Source organism: Ascidiella aspersa, chromosome 9 (assembly GCF_963924565.1).
Source record: "Ascidiella aspersa chromosome 9, kaAscAspe10.2, whole genome shotgun sequence".
NCBI lineage: Eukaryota > Metazoa > Chordata > Ascidiacea > Phlebobranchia > Ascidiidae > Ascidiella > Ascidiella aspersa.
Genome location: NC_139455.1, coordinates 8,785,537 through 8,807,591, shown reverse-complemented (window position 1 = coordinate 8,807,591; position 22,055 = coordinate 8,785,537). Strand labels below are relative to the sequence as shown.

Below are 22,055 nucleotides of genomic sequence, written 5' to 3'. Positions count from 1 at the left end.
GACGTTGCAAAAGCTTTGAACTTGGCCACTGCCGGAAGTACTTTGCGATATTTACAGTCGCCCCTCGTAAAGAGATTTGGACGCTCCAGCAAAGTTCCTGGAAATTTACCTAAGAACGTCTCGCCCTCATTTTACGGCTACGACTTTACCGCTGACAAGGAACAGTAAGTCGTTCTTTAGTCTTTCTTTGTGTGTATATTGTGTATATAATGCGAGATTTTGTGCATAAGGGTGATTGTATTGGTATTTAATTGTCTCGTGAAACTTGTTTGTACTGCCAATCCTAGAAAATATTTAACATACTTGCACCGTTCGCCTAAAAGCTTTACGTAAAACAGAATTCATCTCTTTTTCACTTCGCCACCTTTAACAAAAAACAATAAACCAACGAAAGCTATCAAAGTGTTTGGCTCAATACAATTACTCTATTTTCGTTTAGCTTAACGATTGGTTCACCAAAAATTGTCGATCCACAAAACCCTTCGCTACAGCCCTCTATTGTTCAACCTAACACAGGTAAGCGAAAAAGTATATCTATAGGTAACAAAAAGTGTTTTGTGGCATTTGATTTATTTTACTTTAGTATTTTATTCTTTTCGCTAAAATTAAAATCCGAAGTTCGATAATAATCTCTGTTGGGTTCAATAGTGAAATACGCCCTCCTGTCAGGCAATTTTGCTTTACCTCTGGCAACATAATCGATTAATTTTCTCACATGGCACCAGCTAAAGGTGACATCACATCCTGCCCGACGTCATCGTTATACGACGGAACAGCTTTGACTGGTTGCAACTCGATAACGCCACCTAACGCCGCGCCTGGCGATTCGTTCGGGCTGAGCCTCGGGGAAACAGACAAAGAAAATTTCAACGTAAGTTAATGTAACAGCCCGTTGTTTGTGGTTGTTTTACAATTCAACGACCTTCCATCATTTATTCATATCACGTGAAGGATTTTTCCTCACCGAAGATGATTTGTTTTGTTTTTAGTTGTGTATATACCTTCGCGCGTTTCTCTGTAGTAGAACCAGCTTACATTATCTAAATGAGTCTGGCTTTCAAATCCTTTGCGTTCGTAGTTTTCTACAAAACATGTTTAGTAAAGAAAAATGATGTTTTATGATTTTTTTCCCAACAATATAAGGATGTAAAATGCTGTTTAGTAAAAGTGCATCGTTCGTACTTTGCCAAAACAGAACTCGTTGACTTGTTAGTTTTGAACGTCTTTCTGTTGGCCAGAATTGTATACTTTCGCGCAGGTTTGCTCTCCGACGAAAGTTCAGCAATGTTCTGTAGTTTCCTACAGTCCCGGGTACTGTTACAATAGCGCCAATGGTGGAAAGACGTGGATCGCAGACAAAAAATCAAGGAAAACAGGTCTATTATACCATACTTAGCTCTTGAGATTTCGTGTACTACGTTCTTATATTTAGTTAGTTGAAAACTAACTTTATCTAGCATTATCCTTTTTTCCGAATAAAAATGTGTATATTAATCCTAATCGAAATGTAAAGATGAATTTACAAATAAATATACAGAATCTTTGTTATTGATAAAGACTACTTGTTTCTCTTTCGTTTTAAACGTTTTGTCGTATTTAAGTTTAGGATTCATTATTGAAATGACACTCGCTATGCATTGCCAAGCAAGATACAATAATATAACGACTTATACAAAGATTTTCCTTGAACCAAAACCAATTGGGTCCTAAGAATTTAATTTTCCTTTGCAGCCTGCCCAGTTCCCGACCTGGACATAATGTTCGTTTTGGACGGTTCAGCGTCGGTTAAGGAGGCGGGGTTTGCGCAAGTCAAGAACTGGACCATGACGTTGTCATCCTACTTCGACATCGCGTCTGGGGCGTCTCGAATCGGAGTCGTGCAATATTCCCACTATTACCAGAAAAGGCAAGAAATTTCATTTCAAAAGCAAGTTCAACGCAGCTGACATAAGCGGAACTGGATTGTGGCGTATTGCACATAATTTTATTTCTGGCAACAACCACCCTTTAAATCTAGGTGTCTAACGTGTAAACGGTATCTTCAATAAGAACTGCAAATGCCATTCGTCTTATAAAAATGTCACAAACAATTTTATTTTTAGGCGCGCTCGTCGGCAAAAATACATGAAAACTGAAATTGCTCTTGGATCGTGTAGAACCCACGCATGCTTTGACGTAAGTACAAACAAAACAAAAACATTTAATTAAATATATACCTACATCACAAGTGAAATAGTTTTTCTAATACACCGAATAGATTCATATATATCTTTTAAAATTAAACATTTTCACGTAACATGCTTATTCAACCTATATAAAAAAAACAATCTATGGCGCATTAACTATAATCGTTGTTGTAGCCACCATAGTCGGTAACCTGCGGCTCTTTCATATGTATGCTCTGGCTTTCGTGACTCAGATAGAGTACGATCATTTAAAGCAAAACCACACGTTGATAAGTATAGTAATGTTATTTGTGTCATACTGTATAACTTGTTGTGTTTGCCCTTGGACATCGGAAAATCTTGGATAATTACTAGTGTTTTTTTCCGGACATCGTACGCATGACAGTTTCTGTTCCAGGTTCCCTGTTTTGTACAGTATATTGATGGTATCGTGACTATGCGGATTGTTATTGTGTTACATTGTATTGGGAATTTTATAATAGTAAGGTTTCCGCGTTCAACTATATTGAAAGCGACCGTTTAAATTAGCGTTAGGTTTTTTGATCTACAGTTTATATGTGTTGTCACTCCCAGTAGATTTTAGTTTTAACGAAACGAGACATGTTTCTCTAAATGCCAAACGTTGTCGACTCAGACAATGTAAGAAATCGTTGTATTAATGGTGGCCTACCTGTTTTGTCATGCTTCAAAACAGGCAAAGGTGAAAAACATCTCACTTCAAGCGTACACGACCTTCACCGCTCACGCCCTAAACAAGACTGTTCGTGATTTTCGTTCATCCGAAAGATTTCGAGATAAAAACACTTCAAAGATCCTAATTCTTCTGACAGACGGAAGGTTAAAACTATTTTTATACATTTTACCGATCATTCCATATTAAAGATAGAACCATCATCTGGTTGCATTAAAAACGTAAAGCAAATACTTGGTTGCCTCTCGACGATAAATATTACATAAAGAAAATATAATTCATGTTTTTGAAGGAGTTCCAAAGCCAACAAACGGGCATGTTATTTTGGTTTTCTCTTCAGCTATACTCTTTATTGTACTTTAAATATATATTCCTTACCGGCATATATACTATTAGCATGGTGCACATATTTTTTATACAGTAGTCTTCTGACAATTGAATTACTAATTAGTGGTATTATTTTAAAGGAACACCAGTGTACTATTGTCCAAGTATGTCAAACAGTTAATACTACTTCATTTAAAATCGTTTTCAAGCCATAACCTTCGTGATCTTTGTTCAATCATTTACAAAGTTATATTCCAAAATTTTGCATGTCATAGGTCATCCGACTTTGCAAAATTAAAATACTCGGCCAATTACGTCCGGTCGTTGGGTATAACGACCTTTGCGGTTGGCGTAGGAAACTACGACAAAAACGAACTCCGGGTAAGAATGAAAAACACAATAAAAACAATTTTAAACACGATTGTTTTTTAAATATGCTTTGTCCAGTGTATATGTATTGTTATCTGTCAAGCTTGTAAATCTAAAAGCCATAGATCTGTAATTGAATTTAAATTTTTAATTTATATAAGTTGCACAAAGTCACGACATTTTTTTTTTGCAAATCTATAACAGTGTTTAACTATTTGAAAGCATACAAGTGCTTTGATTAACAGAAATTAGTGTGATAAATAACTTTTTCAAATATGATAGAAATTGCTCTTTTAGTATAAGCCAAGTTAAACCGACGTTTCGGCAGCAGAAGCTAGCTGACCTCATTAGGGTTAACAATTAACACGAGAATAGGTTGGCCAGCTTCTATTTAGGTTTATACTTTTGTTTACACCAAAAGAGCGATTCCTACCAATTGATATATTGTCTGGTTGAGCGAATTCTATTGTTTAAATATACCTTAAAGGCATCGTTGGCTTTTTTCTATTAACATCATCGATCTAGCAGAAATTATTGACATCTAAACATTGCTAGCTTTCTTTATCAGACAATTGCTACCGGCGATGTGAATTCTACCAATCGAGTTTATCAAGTGGACGACTTTTCCAATTTACAGAAGATCGTGAACAAGTTAAAGTCCGCGATCATATCTGTGAGTTTAGAAGGTGGGTTGCAAACCAGACAATTCGCGAAACTATATGCAAAATGTTGAAACTAATTCATTTAAGTTTGGAGCATAATGGTTGGAGGTTGGAGTAAGACATAATAAGAATATCAAAGCCCATACAGAAGTAGATATCATTTTGAACGTTTCGAATAACTCTTTATTCATTTTCAACATTGAGAGAAGTCACAGTTGGTAAGTGTATATATAATGCTAAGGCAGACGTCAGAAAGAAGGAAACGTGGAAAGATATACTATCTAAACCGGGTGTGCGGCGATTAGAAGGTAGGTCGTCGATAGCAGGTAAGGCCATCCACGTGATCAGATGTTAAAAAGATAGAGTGGTATAGAAGCTTGGTCTGCGTTAATTTCCGGGTTGTGCCGCCTTATTTCTACCGTTTTCTTAATCAAAAGACGACGCCAACACCGACTTGTCGCAAGAATCTTGGGGTTTTTAAAATCTATTTTGTGACCAGGATTTTGATGCAAATGCCTTGCAACGTCTGTGTCCTGCGTGGACCGTGATAAAGGATCGTGGTTGTCCATACGCACTTGTAGGTTACGCTTGGTTTGTCTAATATACGTAGAACCGCACGAACATTCCACTTTGTAAATCACTCCTGACCGACGTAACACATGCTGGTGGTCCTTGTGTATAAAAAACAAAAAAACTTTCTGGCGTCTGCCTTAGCATTACATATACACTTACCAACTGTGACTTCTCTCTATGTTGAAAATGAATAAGGAGTTATTCGAAACGTTCAAAATGATACCTACTTCTGTATAGGCTTTGATATTCTTATTACGTCTTAATTCATTTCAAAGGTTCCGCCGGGGCCAACACCGCCTCTTACGATCTGGAAATGGGCGAAACTGGATTTTCAAGTGCAAAAGGAAAGGTAATATTGGCGCAAAAATAATTGTTATGCTGAGAGTTTGTGTAAGCCTGTGCAACGTGACTTTGCCTGTTGGTATGCCTGTATGACGTATGCGTAAAACGAATAACGCAGTCGCAGGAAGACGACGTATTTCGAGGACAAACCTTTAGCAACTATAGATAAAAACTCGAAGGTAGTCACGCACTTTCGGATGTAGTCTAAGGACGTCGTACTGAACGGAAAATACTGTAGAGGCCAAAGGGTAAGTCGCAACCAGAAGAAATGACAATTGCGAACTGGTGCTTTTGTGTGCTCAATGAGTACCGGTAATCTTTATACTACAAATAATTACATTTTCCAGTTTAGTTAGCACAATCTATAGGCATATATTTTGGATTATATGAACCATCATCCATCAACCATACCAATAGAGCAGTGAATATTAGAACGTCACAAACTTATCGAAATACGTCATTATTGTAGCTGGCGTACGACAATAGTAACGCAGGCAAGTATGTGTGATTTGAATCACTCTCAAATGACAATTATAACCTTGAAGTGGAACAAGGTCAATGGTTAGCTTATAAAAGTTTGTACTTCCCGATGAAAGTGTGTCGCATATACTATAACTCTTGGGCAACAAAAACTGAAATAGTTCGGGAAACACGGAGCGAGAATAAAACAAAAACAATGGCACAAGTAAAACGAAAGATATAGAGCAGTGGTTCCCAACCTGGGAACCGTACAGCAGTTTCAGAGGGTCAGCAAGGAGAATTAATCTTTTGAGTTCGTGACCGCACCAGTGTACTACAAGAAATATGGGTCAACTGACCCTTGAATTTTAAAGGGCCGAGAAATATCAAAATAATTGCAAAGGGTCCACCAGGCAAATTTTTAGAAAACTTTGCGAACCGCTGATATAGATAATATAGAGAGGAAACATATTTGGCTATAGAGAATATTTGCGCACAGGCCAGAGGCGTAGCCAGGGTATTTTGGGCCCGGGGGCAAACTATAAAATTAGCGCCCCCTCCTCCATGTTTAATCACACTTTCTATTTGCATAATAAACCTTACTTTATGCGAAAAAACGATTCAAATCTTAATAGAACATTGTATTTAAAGAAGAAGCAGCCTCATTTTGGCTTTTGAATGCCTCATTTTGGCGCCCCTGTTCCTTGGTGCCCGGGGACATATGTACCCCAACCCCCCTAGCTACGCCTCTTGTACAGGCTTAAATATATGGAGTACAATGCTTGCCTTATAGTCGGAGAAAAAATTTCTACTTTGCGCGGAAGGCGTGATGCTCATCATCGATACGAAGTATTGTTTTCAAAATGAAACAACGCAATGAATTATGAGGCCCTATAGTTGATCAGTCTATGGCGTTGCAGTACATTTTAACCTATAGGGGTTTTAAGTATAAAACGAATACAAATCCTCAGAAAACGTAATAAGACAAAAAGCCATACAGGCTTTCTAACGATGTGAATTTCTGTGCGTGAATAAAACTTTGGACAAGAATGTAGACATGTATAGGTATAGTCGAACGTTTAGCTAATAAGGAAACCTACAAAAACATCATAAACAGCTTTAGTTAAATTTGTGCCGTGTAAATTTTTAGTTTCTATTGTTAAAAGTGTATAGTATTTGATCTTTACTGAAGCGGTAAAGCAAATACTTGGATTCTTTGTGGATCTAGATTTTCATAGTTTTTGACCAAAGTAGTTAGAAAACTAATTGCAATTTAATGTCAATTTGTGAAACTTAAATTTACGGATTCAGGATATGTTTTGTTGATACTAACACATAATGTCGTAAATATGTGATAGGGTTTACGTCACAAATATGTCAAAATGGCTAAATACATTCAAACAAAGTTGTTTGTAACGAGCTAATACGTCTTACAGTTCCCATTAAGCCCGAGGAAATTCGTCACATATGATTTTTTGACATTTTTTCACGATCAAACGCTGGAACGAAACTTTAAAATCCAGAACTGTACGGCTGAAACAAAACTATGATAAATCACGTGTTTTGCCATAAAATGTTTGTATGATAAAAGCAAAATGGGGTGACAAATTGTAAACTTTAGGATTCCTATAGTATTGAAGGTAGCGTTCAATCTCTACCATTAGTCAGTTTTAGAGAAAGCGCAGCATTTCGTTACTGTTGCGAAACGCTGGGAAACAGGCTAAATTACCATGTGTGCCCGCTTTTGAAGCATACTTGTGAAACGTCGCACCAATTTTAGCAAAAATCAAACGCAGGTTGAAACAGCGCGACTGTTACAAAAGTTTGCCGAGCAACAGCGCGGGAATAATAGTCGTCGGCAGGGGAAGCGAAACTCGATACAAGAGGAAATTGTCATTGCCATGGCTAAAAAGTAAGTGTGCTGGCGGGCTTGTTCTTTAGTTAGTCAATGACAACTCGCGTAAGGCTGAACTACAGCTGCGCCCGCAAGCTGTGGACAGAGACTATACAAGGCGCGCTGTTTAAAAAATGACTGTTTGTAGAAGCTCGGTGTGCTTCCTGAGTAGTATATTCACATAGTTTTAAAATACTTAGCACTGTAGCGAAATACTTCAGATCTGTTGAAAGGGAAATGTTTGTTGACCAACAGTTCGTTGGTACTTGCGGGACAGGAATTTGAGCACATTAATTTAAAGCTTTTGCTCTGTTTAGATTATACATTGTTAAAGTTTATCTCGACCCACAAAGTATAAATTATCGGCAATGAGTTTGCAGAAGTCTTGGATTCTTTATGAATAAGAATTATTCGTCTCAACCAGTCCTAATACTACGCCTGGAAAATCGTTTTGTTGTGCACCGAGCATAATGCATGCTTCATGTACATGCCTTCCTAGGAAGCTCTCATTTCCACCGATTGCGATTCATTCAAGTTTAGTCACGTATTTGAGCACAGGCTTTAAGCGCGTTTTGCGTGTGTTTAACCCGGAATTTTGCAGGATTTAAGCGCATTCGCTGGAACACTGATGATCAGTTGTTGCAAAGACAGACGAATGATTTAGGGCCTAAATCGCCTAAATTTTAGGCGAACGTTTGGGTGTCAGCGGGCGCTGACTGAACTTTTTATCGCAAGCAAATATGAGGGTACATTTCGAACTGTACATTTCCCTCGCGCTATTACTGCCATGGACGCACTCAATCAATATAGCGACTTTACCGAAATCGTTGAGATATCTTCAGTCGCCGGTGATAACTGCGTCGTCTTCATGGAACAATTCGGCGCCGGGAAATTTGCCACCAAACGTTTCCGCTTCATTTTACGGCTTTGATTTTGCTGTGACCATCAACAGGTAAGCATGCTTTGATGTTGGATCGTTCGGTGATAATCAATATATTTTTGGTAGTGAAATATATTTTTTGACGTTGTTTATACCTTAGCTTATACCTCACAATCTTTCAATTGGCCTAAATAAGGTGCTACCAGTGGTGGAATTCAGCCGGTTTCTATCGGTTCTATAGAAGCGTCCTCTCGAAATTTTGGTTCTATAGAACCGTCTCTCGAAATTCTATTAGCGAACCGGTTAGCATTACTGGTTACTATTAATGGACAGTTATAATGTGTTCATTTTTATTATTGCAGTAATTTTCCTGTTGTGATTGTTTGTCTGAAAATTTAATTTTTGCGCCATAAGTACTAGACAGTCATGGGACGACTGCTGGTTTTTAATGTGGCTGTTAGCAGTGATGGGATTCAGCCGATTTGCAGTTCGTCGCAATATTCGCGGGAACCTGGGGTTGCATCCTATTTTTGCAATTTTGTGATAGAACCGGCTGACAAGAAGTTTGAATCCCACCACTGGGTGCTACAAGTTTTATTTTTTTATATTTTTATTTTATAAAAGCACGCTTATCTCTCAACAAATTGTACAAAACGGCTAAATTCTGCTGCGTATTGTTTGAGACATCACATCCAGATATAAACTGCGAAGGCACGTTTCGTCATCTTACATCCTCACACGAATTGGGTTTTACTAATTGGTGAACTTTCAAAGATGACGCACGCCTAAGGTCATTTAAAGGAGCGTATGGCAGTTTGAAACAAATGTCAGCATCTAAAATTTGGATGTGTTATCAATACACATTATTCATAAGAACTATATATATTATGCAATAAAATAACTTAAATTCAATCTGTTTTAGTGGTATGGTTTTCTGGTCACCTTACAAACTTTATGTTAAAAGCTTGAGATGTCCCACGTCATATTAAGTTTGATTGACAAATTACCGTTGGTGGGGCCACTGACGACCATACCCGGTAATTTCCTCTATGAGTCGGTATAGTTAGTTATACTACAAGGTAAACGAAGACAGCCTCAACACTATAACAAAACAGTGTGATATATTTTCAAGGTTATTTACTAGTTCCCAAAGGTATATTTTACTTTGTAGACTGTCATCATGAAAACATACTGTATGCCATCAGTTACATTTTGTTTTTTATATTCACTCTGAACTGTGTGATGTATAATATTGTCTATTTCCAATTCAAAACTGAATAGTAACAGTGATTAAATTTGCTATATTTAAGCATGGGCGCCCGCACGAGGGGGATAGGGGGCCCCCTGGAATTTTAAAATGCGATTATTAGTATTATTTATAAGTATAATATGTATTAATTATGAAGGTTAAAAATATTACAAATTATCACTTGCCCCCAAGTGTGTATTCGACAGCAAGTGTGTATTCGACAATTGACAACGCTAAGTCAAACCTTATTTCTGTTTTTTCGCTATAAAACGTGTTCCTCTCTATTCGGTTTCTGCGCTAATATCCGATGTTGGTGTAACATCGACATTGGTTTAACTGAAGCAGATTCTTAAAAGGAGGTATAATGGTGACTGTCGTGCGCGTTTCAAGTGTCTCCACTTTAAAGTAATGATGGTTAACGCAAAATTATGCTCTTTAAGCATACTCTAATACCACGTGCTAAGTGTGCAATGGACACAACTTATTTCCCCTCAACCGCAGCTTGTAACTTAGCTGACTTGGCACACAGCTCGGCGCAGATGTTGCGCTAATCTAATAACACCTGGGAAAAACGTTCTTGGTTGAGTATTGCAGGTGGCGAAAGATGTGCTTGTGATTTAGCGCTCGTTCCGTTCATGGAACTTGAAAACTGCGCTTCTGATCAGGGCGCCCGCAGAAAATTTTCCAGGGGGGACAATCACATATTTCACGGTCTTGGTTTGTTTTTTTGCCTGAAGTTAACGATTGTACACCGTGATTTCTCAGCTGGCACCTAACAGGATTGTCGACGACGCACGTGGTCGCTTTTGCTGGACGTATTTGGCTGTTTCTGATTAGTTTTTTTCTCACGTCTTGCGATCACCATTCTATGACGCCATAATGTCACTGTTTTATGACGTCATTATTTACCGTCAGACGAAAAATAGGGGAATTCCCTAACTTGAAATTTCAGGAACCCCTTTTTTAATTTTCTGGTTACGCCCCTGATTTCTCCCCCTGGAAAATTTTGTGCGGGTGCCCCTGTCTTTAAGTAACTATTGTTGAGTTCATGTTGCTTTACGGGGATTAATCGGTAAGTTTAAAAAATATTTTTATTGGAAAACCTGATTTATTGAAACGCGTAAGACAGTAAAACTTTGATTTTCTTGAATAGGCGTATAATAAGTATGTAACAAAGGGCATGTATACTTGGTCATTGTTTGTACGATCAGTTAAATTACTGTAACCACGCAGAAGAAAATCAGTCACTCATTACTTAATAATAACTGCATTTTATCAGGGTTTTCATTGGAGCCCCGAAACTGGTCAACCCAAGCACACCACATTTGCAGCCACCATCTGTACAGCCAAATAGCGGTAACCGAGCCATTTACAGATTACCAAACTATTAATCTATATACGCCAATATAGTTGTTATTTGAAACATCACAAATGTATATATTGTTCTAATTAAAAATTGTTGAAAACTTGAAATTATTTTAACGAATCGGCATATTCTATTACCGCCCCATAGTAACCTGCTGTGGAGAGCAATCATTGCTAATCATTGCTCGAATTGTAAGACAGTTTGAAACAAGCTTTGGCTTAGGTGTTCAACTTAGTCTTTTGAAGACCATGATTGTTTAGAATAGTAGAATAGTCATGATGGTAACATTTAGTTGAATTTTATGTTTTAAAGTTAAGTGGTAAAATAAAGAAAATAGGTAAAAAAACATGTCCTAATAGAACTAATGGCTTGACTGTCCGACATAAAGATAATTTTGGTCGACTTTTATTAACAACCCAATTTTTTTTTTGACAAACTGCAATAGTATCGTTCGCAGTGTCTTATTTAATACGAAGCTTACTTATAAAGAAAACTACTTATAAAGAGAACCAAGCCTTCAATGGGTTTCAGTTTGCTCGACAGCTTTTCTGGTTAGCAACGCCGGGAAGTCTGAGGCCAAAACCTAAAGACAACTCTGGTTGTTTAACCGTTGCCTGTTTAACCCAACGTCATGTTTTAACTACGCAGAAAAAGGTGACATCATCACCTGCCCTACGTCATCCATATTTTCGCAAACTTCGTCGTCTCCATGTGTTTCAATTACGCCCCCGAATGCTAGGCCGGGTGACTCATTCGGAATGACCATTTCCAAAGCGAAAAACAACAGAAATCTGAAGGTAACAGTGTTGATTTTGCAAGTGGTCCTGTTTTGTCAGAATTTCGTTTAATTTAAAAAATACTATATGAGTTTGAATGCTTCAGGATGTTTTCGTACAGAATTTAAAGAATATTGTTATTCGGTTTGGTATAATAGTGTATGTGTCGCTAACAATGTCCCAATTATATCACCCGACAGGTCATACAAGAACAACGATGCGCTTGAATATCCAATACTGCTTTAAAAAACGCGAATAAATTTACTGATTAATCTTCAATTTTCCATTAATCGTTGATACCCACCTTACTTTATTAGTCATGTACGATATGGTCCCAATTGTTTACAAATAGTACATCAATAGAATAAAAATTGAAAATGACATTATTTGAAAGTGGTCAGATAATAAATACGGTTACAGCATTTAGATGTTTTAAAGCACAACACCATAAATATCCACTTGACAATGAACACTTGTTCTTATTGACAGGTTTGCGCTCCGGCAAAGCAACAGAAATGCGGCCAGTTTTCTTTCACGCCAGGCTACTGTTACAACTCGCGTAATGGCGGACGAACTTGGAGGGCAGACGGCAAAACACGCGAAACAGGTGAATTACAAAAAAGCATATTTGGCCATAAATTGTCGATAACGTCCTGTGTAACATTCTACGAAGCTTGCGGAAACAATGCGAAAACATGGTAATATCCATATACTCGAACTTAATATTGCTATTTTGTCGCGTTTTGCTCACTATAAAATCAGTGCACAAAATTTGGTCGCCAAAGCTATACTGCCATACATCGGTTTAGCACTTGGCTCGCCACAAAATAGAGCTTGGTAAACACTTGTTTTTTACAGTAAACTCAAGGTTGGTGTGTTTTCGCGCACGTGAGCAGGAGCAAATCCAGGGGGAGGCCACGCCATGAACACGTGGTGTTCCCCAAAAACATTTCGTGCGAACCAAACATATGTCTATATAGTATACCAATTTTGTTAAAATAATAGCACGAAGCCGCCGTACCCCAGTTCAACACCCCTGATATAGAGGCTGCGCTGCTAAAAATGTTTGAAAAGCACAGACCTCATAGGCTTATAATGTTCCATTATTTTCCTTTCAAGTTACTAACGTCGTATACCTGACCGTTTTTCGTGTATAAAGATTTTAACAATTACGCGCATACACTATTCATACTTATATACTGTATATAACTACTTATCAGTGTTCTTTGGTTAAGCATGTCCTGGCGAAAATTTTGACATAATGTTTGTGCTGGATGGATCGACTTCTGTTGGGCCAAGAAATTTCGAAAAGGTGAAAAGCTGGACAAAAGCACTCGCGTCCTACTTCGATCTTAGGTCGGGAAAGGACAGAATAGGAGTTGTCGAATATTCTCATTACTATTCCAACAGGTAAAAGTATGTTGTTTTCCTTACGTAAAAGGCTGGAAACAATCTGCCTGTTCAACCTAAATAACGAGAAAAAATACTTTGTGTTAAATGCTGATGTATTTTACCGGTGAAATGCATATTTATGTTTTCTAACAACACATACTTGGTTACTTCTTTGTTAAATTACAAAATTATGAAGCCAAGTCAGATGCTCTCAAACTGTGCGTTGCTACGCCCTGGTGCGCAATTTTTCAAAGGCGTCGCATTATGATTTTGTTTCGTATCCGAACTTATGATAATATAATTCTTATAGATGTTCTAATCCCCTGACAGTTGCATTAGAACTTATTAGTAATAAAAAAATTGAGCAAATTATAATGATTTTTGAAACAACCAAGCAAATAAATTGTTTCTGGTGTAATTTTAGTGAAATTTAGTGAAGCTATTTGGACATAAACTTTCCCAAAGTCGTCTCAAGAAAAAAAAATAATAACAGTCTTTCTGAAAGGCACGCGATAAATAGTTTCAGAGCTGTGATAAAATATCCAGGAATAGTTCATTGCCTATTTATAACAAGCATGTGTATCTGAAGTTCCAGATTATCTAAGGTGTTAATGTTTGACTTTGTTGACAGGTCACCAAGCAACCAACGTTTGGTAAAAACCGTCGTACCTTTGGCTCGGTGTCGAACAGCGAAGTGTTTTAACGTAAGTATAAAACACGTAATTAGCACCTAGATTGTAATTTGTATTAACTAAAAATTGTCAAGTAGATTTCGTTTTAAGTTATGGTTTAAAAGGTGTAAAGCTGAAGTTTTTGAGGTCGAATCAACGATTTTAGTTAGAAGTTGGCAAAAGTTGTTTATCGTACATTGGTACGACTACATTGTTTTTGGCTTGAAAGCCTTGTATACTGTAGATTTTATCCAAAATTATTTTACTAGAACCTGTGTTAAGTGTCGTAAATAAATTTGTTGACTTTTGCGATTTAATGATTTGCGTTCTGATATATGCATTTAAATCAGGGGTTCTTAAACTGGGGTCAATGGACCCCTGGGGTTCGGAAAACGAGTTTAAGGGAGTCCACGAAGGCCTATTTGAAATATTAGTCTATAATTAAGAAGTAAATAGCTGATCAAAGAAAAGAGTTAATTAAAAATGAAACGGTTTTGCACTGAATGTATCAACACTCCATTTCACTTTTAGGTTTTGGACCGAAATGAGCAGATTTATGAAGGCTATTGTATTGTGACGTAAATTTATGACGTCATTTTTGATAATTTTGCCTACTGTGGTTAATGCGAAGCAAAACACAAATTAGGGGTCCTCGGTAAAAAACGTTTAAGAATCCGTGATTTATATAACTGTATCCGCCAATCGTGAGCCGTTTATAGAGGCAGTCTCTTTTGTGAGTTTAGAACATTTTTATCATTGAAATGAAACGATATATTGTTGACATTTATGCTATATTACTCTTCATATGATTTCAACATTTATAAAAGAATATTATTTTTTTCAGAAATCAGTTGACGCTGTTTCGCTGTTTAACTACACAACGTACACAGCACACGCCTTGAACAAGACTGTCAGGGATTTCCAATCATCCGAAAGGTTCAATCAGTCAACAACGTCAAAAATACTCATACTTCTCACAGACGGCAAGTAAGAAACTTATTTTTAGGCGGTTTGCGGCTCCTCCCTTAGGAACAACAGGTTCTTATAGGAATACACCACCTGTTTGGTTTAAGACAAGAATATCTCAAATACGAGATAAATTTCGAGGGTACGCGAGCAAGTTTATTTTACTAAGACTGGGACAATTTTCCGTAACACTGATTTAATGGAATCGTTGCTAACGTTTATGTGACAAGCAAAACTTGTTTAAGCTTACCAAGAGCAACGTTTAATTTAAAATTTTCACTTGTTGCTATATACAGCGACAAATCGCTGTAACTGAAATGCTTTTGTAATCAGCAAGCGGCACCAACCGGGGACCACCAAGCTTTGTGGTCATTGTTGTCTGATCGTAACTATTGAGCTTTAAAATTGCTTTGTGACGTTAAGTAACTGTAGGGAATTTCAGTTTCTCTACTGTGCTGCTGACAATGATTTTGCAGATAGACATAATCTATGGCTGGAATTACATTGTCGTTGTAGTAGCCTATATCTATGCTCTGTTAAGGGTTAATTTTATAGTAGATGACTGTAAAATAATATCGAAGTTAAAATAGCGTCAACGTAAGGAATAAAACTAATTCGGTAAAAGACAAAAAATCGACTTACAACGAAATGACAGAATATGATTTTAAGCGCGAGAATAAGATTCAAGCAACCTCTAACCTAACTCAAACCCCAAACCCATCACCAAACACAATACCAAACCCATAACCAAACCCATTACCAAACCTATCACCAAACCCATCGCTAAATCCTTTACCCATCCCATTATCCAATCATTACCAAACCCATAACCCGACCCATTAACCAACGTATTACCTAATCCCAGTGTATTTTTGCAGATCTTCGGACCCGGAATTTCTTCCATACTCTGCTAACTATGTCCGATCGCTGGGAATCACAACGTTTGCTGTCGGGGTCGGCAATAGTGTAAAGGAAGATGAGCTGCGGGTAAATGTTTTCTCTACATGCTTTCTACGAGAAATTAACAGTGCTGTAAACAAGTCATTTTAAATTGACTTAAGTCCCAGTCAAGTCGTTTGCAAAATAACTTAAGTCTAAGTCAAGTCTTTTTTAAAAATAGCAAGTCAAAGTCATCAGTTGCCGAAGTCAACTTCCAGTCAAGTCATTAACACAGCAAGTCATATCCAAGTCAAACCACCAATATAATAATAAAATGATATACCATTAAAATAGGTAAACTTGTCCGACTATAAGCAATAATACATTTAAAACATAAACAAAATGTAGCAATCTAATCGTTTTATGTGCACAACTTTCCATAAATAGCTCAATTTTATAATAAAACGGTAAATGAACACCCATAATTACAAGTCAAGCCGTTTGTCTAAAACAGTGGTCTCCAACCTTTTTAATCAGCGACCCCAATTTAAATAAAATGCAGTTATAATTTACATTGCGACCCCATTTTGTTTTAAGATACGAATAAAAAATTTTCAAATCATGCTTGAACAAAGCAGCACGATCGCAAATTATACACATAAAAAATTTCTTTTGTTTCAACAATAAATTGCATTCAATGCTGTTTGCGGCTGCATATTATCTCCACTAGTTATCCACTTTATTTTATAATATCCACATGTCATGCATTCCAAACAATATAGGCCTACGACATTTCGTGATTATTATGCTAATTACGCTTTGTCCCGGTTCACAAACCATGTGCTTAAAAACGGGATAGGGGTTCAATAACAAAATTTAATAGAGCCGTGTAAGTTGATTACGTGTTCGTCCAACACAAAATATTTGCTGAAACTTTGGGTGATGTTACTTTAAACGAGTTAAACAAAAATGTTTCATCCGCTGTCATAGCGGACTTCTTATACCTTTCCTAACTTAATCAACAAAAAACTTTTTGGAAAAGCATCCCTTTATATACACATGTTTGCTTTAAAAAACCTCATTGCGCTGAATCCCCCTTCCACAAACATTTTTTAAGAACCAGCTCTTTAGAACTCATTAAAAGAATATCGTAGTGAATAAAATTTGCGAGGGAAAGTGCTATATTCGATGCGCTAAATCAAAGCTAATTTTTGTTAAATATCACTTTAGCTGATTTACCAGCTCTTAAGAGCTATAGCAGCAATTGTATGTAGAAGAGCCACGATTATTATTGTGACGGCATTGTAAAGAAAACCAAATACATAATAAATCGTACTAAAACAGCGGGAGGTTATGGCGACCCCACAAAAATGTCAGGCGACCCCACTTGGGGTCGCGACCCAGAGGTTGGGGACCACTGGTCTAAAAGACTTAAGTCATGTCAAGTCATTTTACCTAAACCACTTAAGTCAAGTCAAGCCATTTGAAAACAGTGACTTAAGTGCACTTAAGTCAAATTATTTACTTAATTAAGTCATTACAACATTGGAAATTAAACATACATATGCAAATTGTTCTGAAAAAAAAACGTATAAATCATTGAAGTTATTTTCAGACTGTAGCAACCGGGGACCAAACATCGAACGAAAGGGTATACAAGGTTGAAAACTTTACGAACCTTGCAACTATTGTAGATAAACTGAAAACGGCGATACTGTCCATAAGCCTAGAAGGTAGGCTATAGCAGTTACTGTATGTATGTATGTTGAATTGTTATTTACTGAACATACTGTAATCACAAGCGGCTATTAAAAATAAAATTACCTAACTCTTTTAGGATATTCACATGTGTAAAAGGTGAACTTCTGGCGGAATAATAATGTTCATTTAGTGCAAGTTAGTCGTTTGAGCAACCAAACATATTTTGATTTACTAAATCATTTCAAGTTTCAAATTTATTGAAATTTATGCTATAACAGTAATATTTTAGCACTTTAATCTGTGAATCAGCTTATATTAGGTTGTTGCTCCTCAGGGAACAGAGTGCTTGTAACGATTTTATATATTTTTAATACAAATTTTTAATTTCTACATAAATATAACTTACTTTTGTTGTCATTTTGATGCTAAGGTGGCAACAATCATACTGTATCGTCCTACGAACTTCAGATGGCCCAAACCGGGTTTTCGTCAACTCGTTCACAGGTATTAGTATATGCATTTTTTTTAATTTATTGTACGTTGTGATTGGTGAGATTGTGAATTGTGTGTGATTCGTGTGAATTTGAAAGTCGCGAGAAATATTTCAGATTTTGCTGGTATGAGGAACTCGCATTTTATGCACGACAAACTATCATTAGACGCAACCCTGCATATATGAAACAAGGCCACTGACCCAACAGGGGACGTGGTGTTATTTTGCACAATGTGCGCAAAAATGTGCACGCCAAAATGTGCAAAAATGTGCGCACATTTTAAACGGCCTTCAAAAATGTGTGCACTTTTTTCAACAATGTCAAAAATGTGCGCACATTTTGAACTGCCTTGAAAAATGTGCGCACTTTTTTTAACAATGTGCGCACATTTTAAAATGCCTTCAAAATGTGCGCACATTTGTAAGTTAGAGTTAGAGTTAGAGTAAAAGTTTTTAGAGTTAGAGTTAGCTAAACCCTGTACTTTAAATCTAACCCTAGCTAACTCTAACTCTAACCTAAAACTGTGCGCACATTGTTAAAAAATGTGCGCACCTTTTTGAAGCCAGTTTAAAATGTGCGCACATTGTTAAAAAAAGAGCGCACATTTTTGAAGACAGTTCTAAATGTGCGCACATTATTGAAGAAAAGTGCGCATTTTTTTGAAGCTATTTTAAAATGTGCGCACATTTTTTGCACATTTTGGCGTGCACAATTTGGCGCACATTGTGCAAAAAATGTTCCCATCCCCGTCTCCACTGACCGCCAGTTGGTCTGTCTGTCGGTCGGTCGGTCTGTCGGTCGGTCAGTCGGCCGGCATGTTCTCGTTGCAAGAGACTTTGCTGCAGGGAAAACATCGTTATGCCAGTGACCCCGCGTTACTCAAAAAAAATTAAATTAGTTAACAATAATTAATGACTTTTTGTGACAAATAGAAGAAGAACGATGTATGACGTGATAAAATTGGTATCTCTTTTAATCGGTGTGTGAAGTTTAGACCATGCAGTCCAGCATTTGGTTGCCCTATTTCATGAACAATGCACAAAGCTTTAAATCAAATAGATTATAGACTACGTAACACGTAGCATATGTACACGTGAATGGTAAAAAAAACAATGTAATAGTAAGTGTAGGAAAGCCGCAGCCTGATGACTATTTTAAGTTACACCCTGCGTCTTATCTGTTTATAATGTCATAAACTTATGCTGCACAATGTGTCCTTTACCGAGCGAATTTTTGTTGTAGCCGATAACGGTATTACTTTTAGACTCGTTATGAGCTTCCGTTAAGGTCGTCTACGTTAACGCCTCTTTACTAAAACTATATCCGAAAACGATTTGACATCGGTAAATCGTGCTAGTTTCAAATAGCATGCAATAAATTAATTGCCACTACCAAAAGGGGCTTTCTTTTTAAGATGTTACTCACAAAAAAAACAGCATATTTTTGCGATACCTTGTACACCCCAGTACACACCATCAAAGTGGTACAACCTCTAACAATTCTGGTACACCCTGGGGTGAACAATACTTGGTTGAAAAGCACTGCTATAGACGAAACATTCTTTAGTTATATGTTGATTTGTAACAAACACTTTTTTAACAATCTGCTGCAATAGGATTGTACAAATCATGCGAAATTTAATTAGATATCGTCGATTATCGCGTTGATTGTAACGGTTATTATTTTCGGTTATTATACGGTTATTATATGTAAGTAACTAGCATTTTGAAGGCAATATATTAATATAATGGAAATTGTCTAACTAACCTGGGTTATTTTAACCAACACCGGGCATTTCGTCCAGTATTCCTTTAAAATAAACGTGAACGGTGCTTTTCATGATTTTTTACCGGGTGCTGATTTCAACACGGCGGTTCTGTATATTTAAGATAAAATCAGAGTACATAAACACCTCAATATTATTATTCGTTATCAACGAAGATCATTATTTGTGATCATCAAGACTTAAATTTATGGAACTATTTCGAAAACATTTCAAACTTTTATTTGTACAAAAAAGGTATAACTTCTTCCGTTGCTAACGAAAACCCTTCAGGTAAGCTTTCTTGTTTCAGACAACACCACGTTTATTTTCTAAGTTATTTTATTTTATTTGTGCAGGATTTGGATCACGGATTTCGCTGCAGATGAAGGCAAGAATAAACAACACAATGACAATTAATTGAACATAAGCTCATGAAAAAATATAACAAAAAACTTTACATTATCATTTTGTAAAACTTTATGAATGGTCGAGCAATTTTAAATTTTTTTGTGCCAAACTCTTCACAAAATTTGGATATAGACGCGGCTGTTAAATATCTTTGGAAAGATATTGGGATGTTTTGTTACTAACTTGTAACACTTAAAACATTTTAAAGTCGGCTATAATTGGTATTTAAGCATAATGTACACTCGGCATATCCAAATAGCATTAACCGCCCTAATGCACACTGCGTGATCCAATTAATAAAAATAGATTCAATTTATTTGTATTTTAAGCTTTAATTTAAAGAGCTTTTCTTTATTCAATATTATTCAAACAAGTATATGCTATGTATTTGCCATCTAAAAATAACTTATATAATAAGAGTACATCCCAAAATAATTTTTGTAAGTAACGAAATTACTCAAGTTTGGCTACTATGCAGCATAAGACATTTCGCCGAGGATTTCGCAAGACAAAGTCAAAAATAGACTCATCATTCCCTTCTCAACACTTTCAGACATTGGTGTAAGTGACGCATTTGTAAAACAGGCATTGCTTCCGTTTCCAACGGCGCTTCGTTCATTCATCAATAAGTCACGTGGAATAGAAAAGAGAAACTGGGCGTCAAAGTAATGGCCGTCGTACTGCAAGAATTCAGGTGTACAGAACAAAACCTTTTGCCCAAAATAATAAATACTTTAGCAAAATATTGAGTTTTAACACACAGGCAAAATTTTGATGTGTTCCTGGTTTAGCCCCAAATGTTTAAACAAATAAAACGTGGAACGTTTGTATGAGTTTAATAGCAGTCAGTCTAACTAGCTGAATCGTTTCTAAACGGTTGTGCTGTTGAAGTAGTGAATAGTTTACTATTTTTAGGTAACAAATTAGCGATAGAACTATCCTGCAAATGACGGATTAGAAAACACAGAAATAATAAACAAATGGCAAATAGATGGAGCATGCTTTTTCTAATCTGGTACGCAAGTTTACTTCTGCCATCGATGTCAGGATTTAACATTATTACGCACGACAACAAGCTGAGAATAGTTATTCAGAAGCCAGATAACAAGAAAAATATTTCAACCGACATAAACAACAGTTCGACAACTTTCTTTGGGTACAACCTTCTGTTTGACATTACTTCAAATCAAAATAAGACTTTCAGGTAAGTAATTTTCGCAACAAAATTTACTGTACGCATGCCTGGATTGAAGTTTAAAATTCCAATAGACATAATTTACATCCATTATAAAGAACACTTTGACAAAAGCGATGGATGTTGTTATTACTTGAGCGATCATTAAACATAAATTGTGAAAGTAAACAATGTCGGAGGTGTACTAAATACGGAGGTTATATACGTAGTGTTTACCGGGTAATTACTCAGTACTGGAAAATGCATATAGCAAACGTTTTAGGGGTTTGTACTTTAATATTAAATATAATAGTTAAAAGAGCTACACAACAAGTAAAAAATTCATTATTCCACATTCGCTTCGTTTTGCGGCGATGTATAGTTAATTTAGACAAAGTATGCAATGTGTAGGATACCCTTTAAATGTCATATTTACACATAAGTATTCGCAAATGGCAGCAAAAAAATTTTACAAGACGGTGATAGGTCAAATTATATGGTTACAATAGGAAAATCTGACTTTTAAGAAGTGGTTTATCCAATCGGCAAATAATGCTTTTGATACCAGCTATATCTTTAAGGGTAGACACTCGACAGTCGGGCATACGCCAATACATTGACTATCTATTTTAAGAACAAGACTAATATAGATATCATCGTTGTAGGTTGTACAAGCAATCGTTTACCCAATTATGTCAACATGCCTAATAAGTAACCAATCCAATAAAACAATTTCACAAATGTTTACATGTAGATAGAACCACTAAGGCTTACAAAAAAAATATATTAAATTTTGAAGTATATCAATCAAGACAGAATAATTGTCCAAAT

General features: G+C 36.5%; 2 protein-coding genes across 2 annotated transcripts in view; both read left to right on the top strand.

Moving 5' to 3' along the window:
* Window positions 1-18,085, top strand: part of LOC146132295 (collagen alpha-5(VI) chain-like) — a 33,951-nt gene extending 15,866 nt beyond the window's left edge. Inside the window, exons 7-25 of the mRNA XM_083397269.1 lie at window positions 861-871; window positions 1,259-1,376; window positions 1,732-1,905; window positions 2,111-2,175; window positions 2,881-3,023; window positions 3,480-3,585; window positions 4,142-4,259; window positions 5,084-5,157; window positions 7,406-7,521; window positions 8,249-8,455; window positions 10,912-10,988; window positions 11,647-11,795; window positions 12,264-12,381; window positions 13,010-13,184; window positions 13,798-13,870; window positions 14,682-14,824; window positions 15,682-15,790; window positions 17,298-17,415; window positions 17,814-18,085. Coding sequence (XP_083253395.1) covers window positions 861-871; window positions 1,259-1,376; window positions 1,732-1,905; window positions 2,111-2,175; window positions 2,881-3,023; window positions 3,480-3,585; window positions 4,142-4,259; window positions 5,084-5,157; window positions 7,406-7,521; window positions 8,249-8,455; window positions 10,912-10,988; window positions 11,647-11,795; window positions 12,264-12,381; window positions 13,010-13,184; window positions 13,798-13,870; window positions 14,682-14,824; window positions 15,682-15,790; window positions 17,298-17,415; window positions 17,814-17,929 — 2,210 coding nt within the window. The 3' untranslated portion in view covers window positions 17,930-18,085. The remainder of the gene's footprint in view (window positions 1-860; window positions 872-1,258; window positions 1,377-1,731; window positions 1,906-2,110; window positions 2,176-2,880; window positions 3,024-3,479; window positions 3,586-4,141; window positions 4,260-5,083; window positions 5,158-7,405; window positions 7,522-8,248; window positions 8,456-10,911; window positions 10,989-11,646; window positions 11,796-12,263; window positions 12,382-13,009; window positions 13,185-13,797; window positions 13,871-14,681; window positions 14,825-15,681; window positions 15,791-17,297; window positions 17,416-17,813) is intronic.
* A 2,891-nt stretch (window positions 18,086-20,976) lies between these two features.
* Window positions 20,977-22,055, top strand: part of LOC146132294 (integrin alpha-1-like) — a 33,446-nt gene continuing 32,367 nt past the window's right edge. The window contains exon 1 of the mRNA XM_083397268.1: window positions 20,977-21,254. Within this exon, the coding sequence (XP_083253394.1) occupies window positions 21,031-21,254 (224 nt within the window). The 5' untranslated portion in view covers window positions 20,977-21,030. The remainder of the gene's footprint in view (window positions 21,255-22,055) is intronic.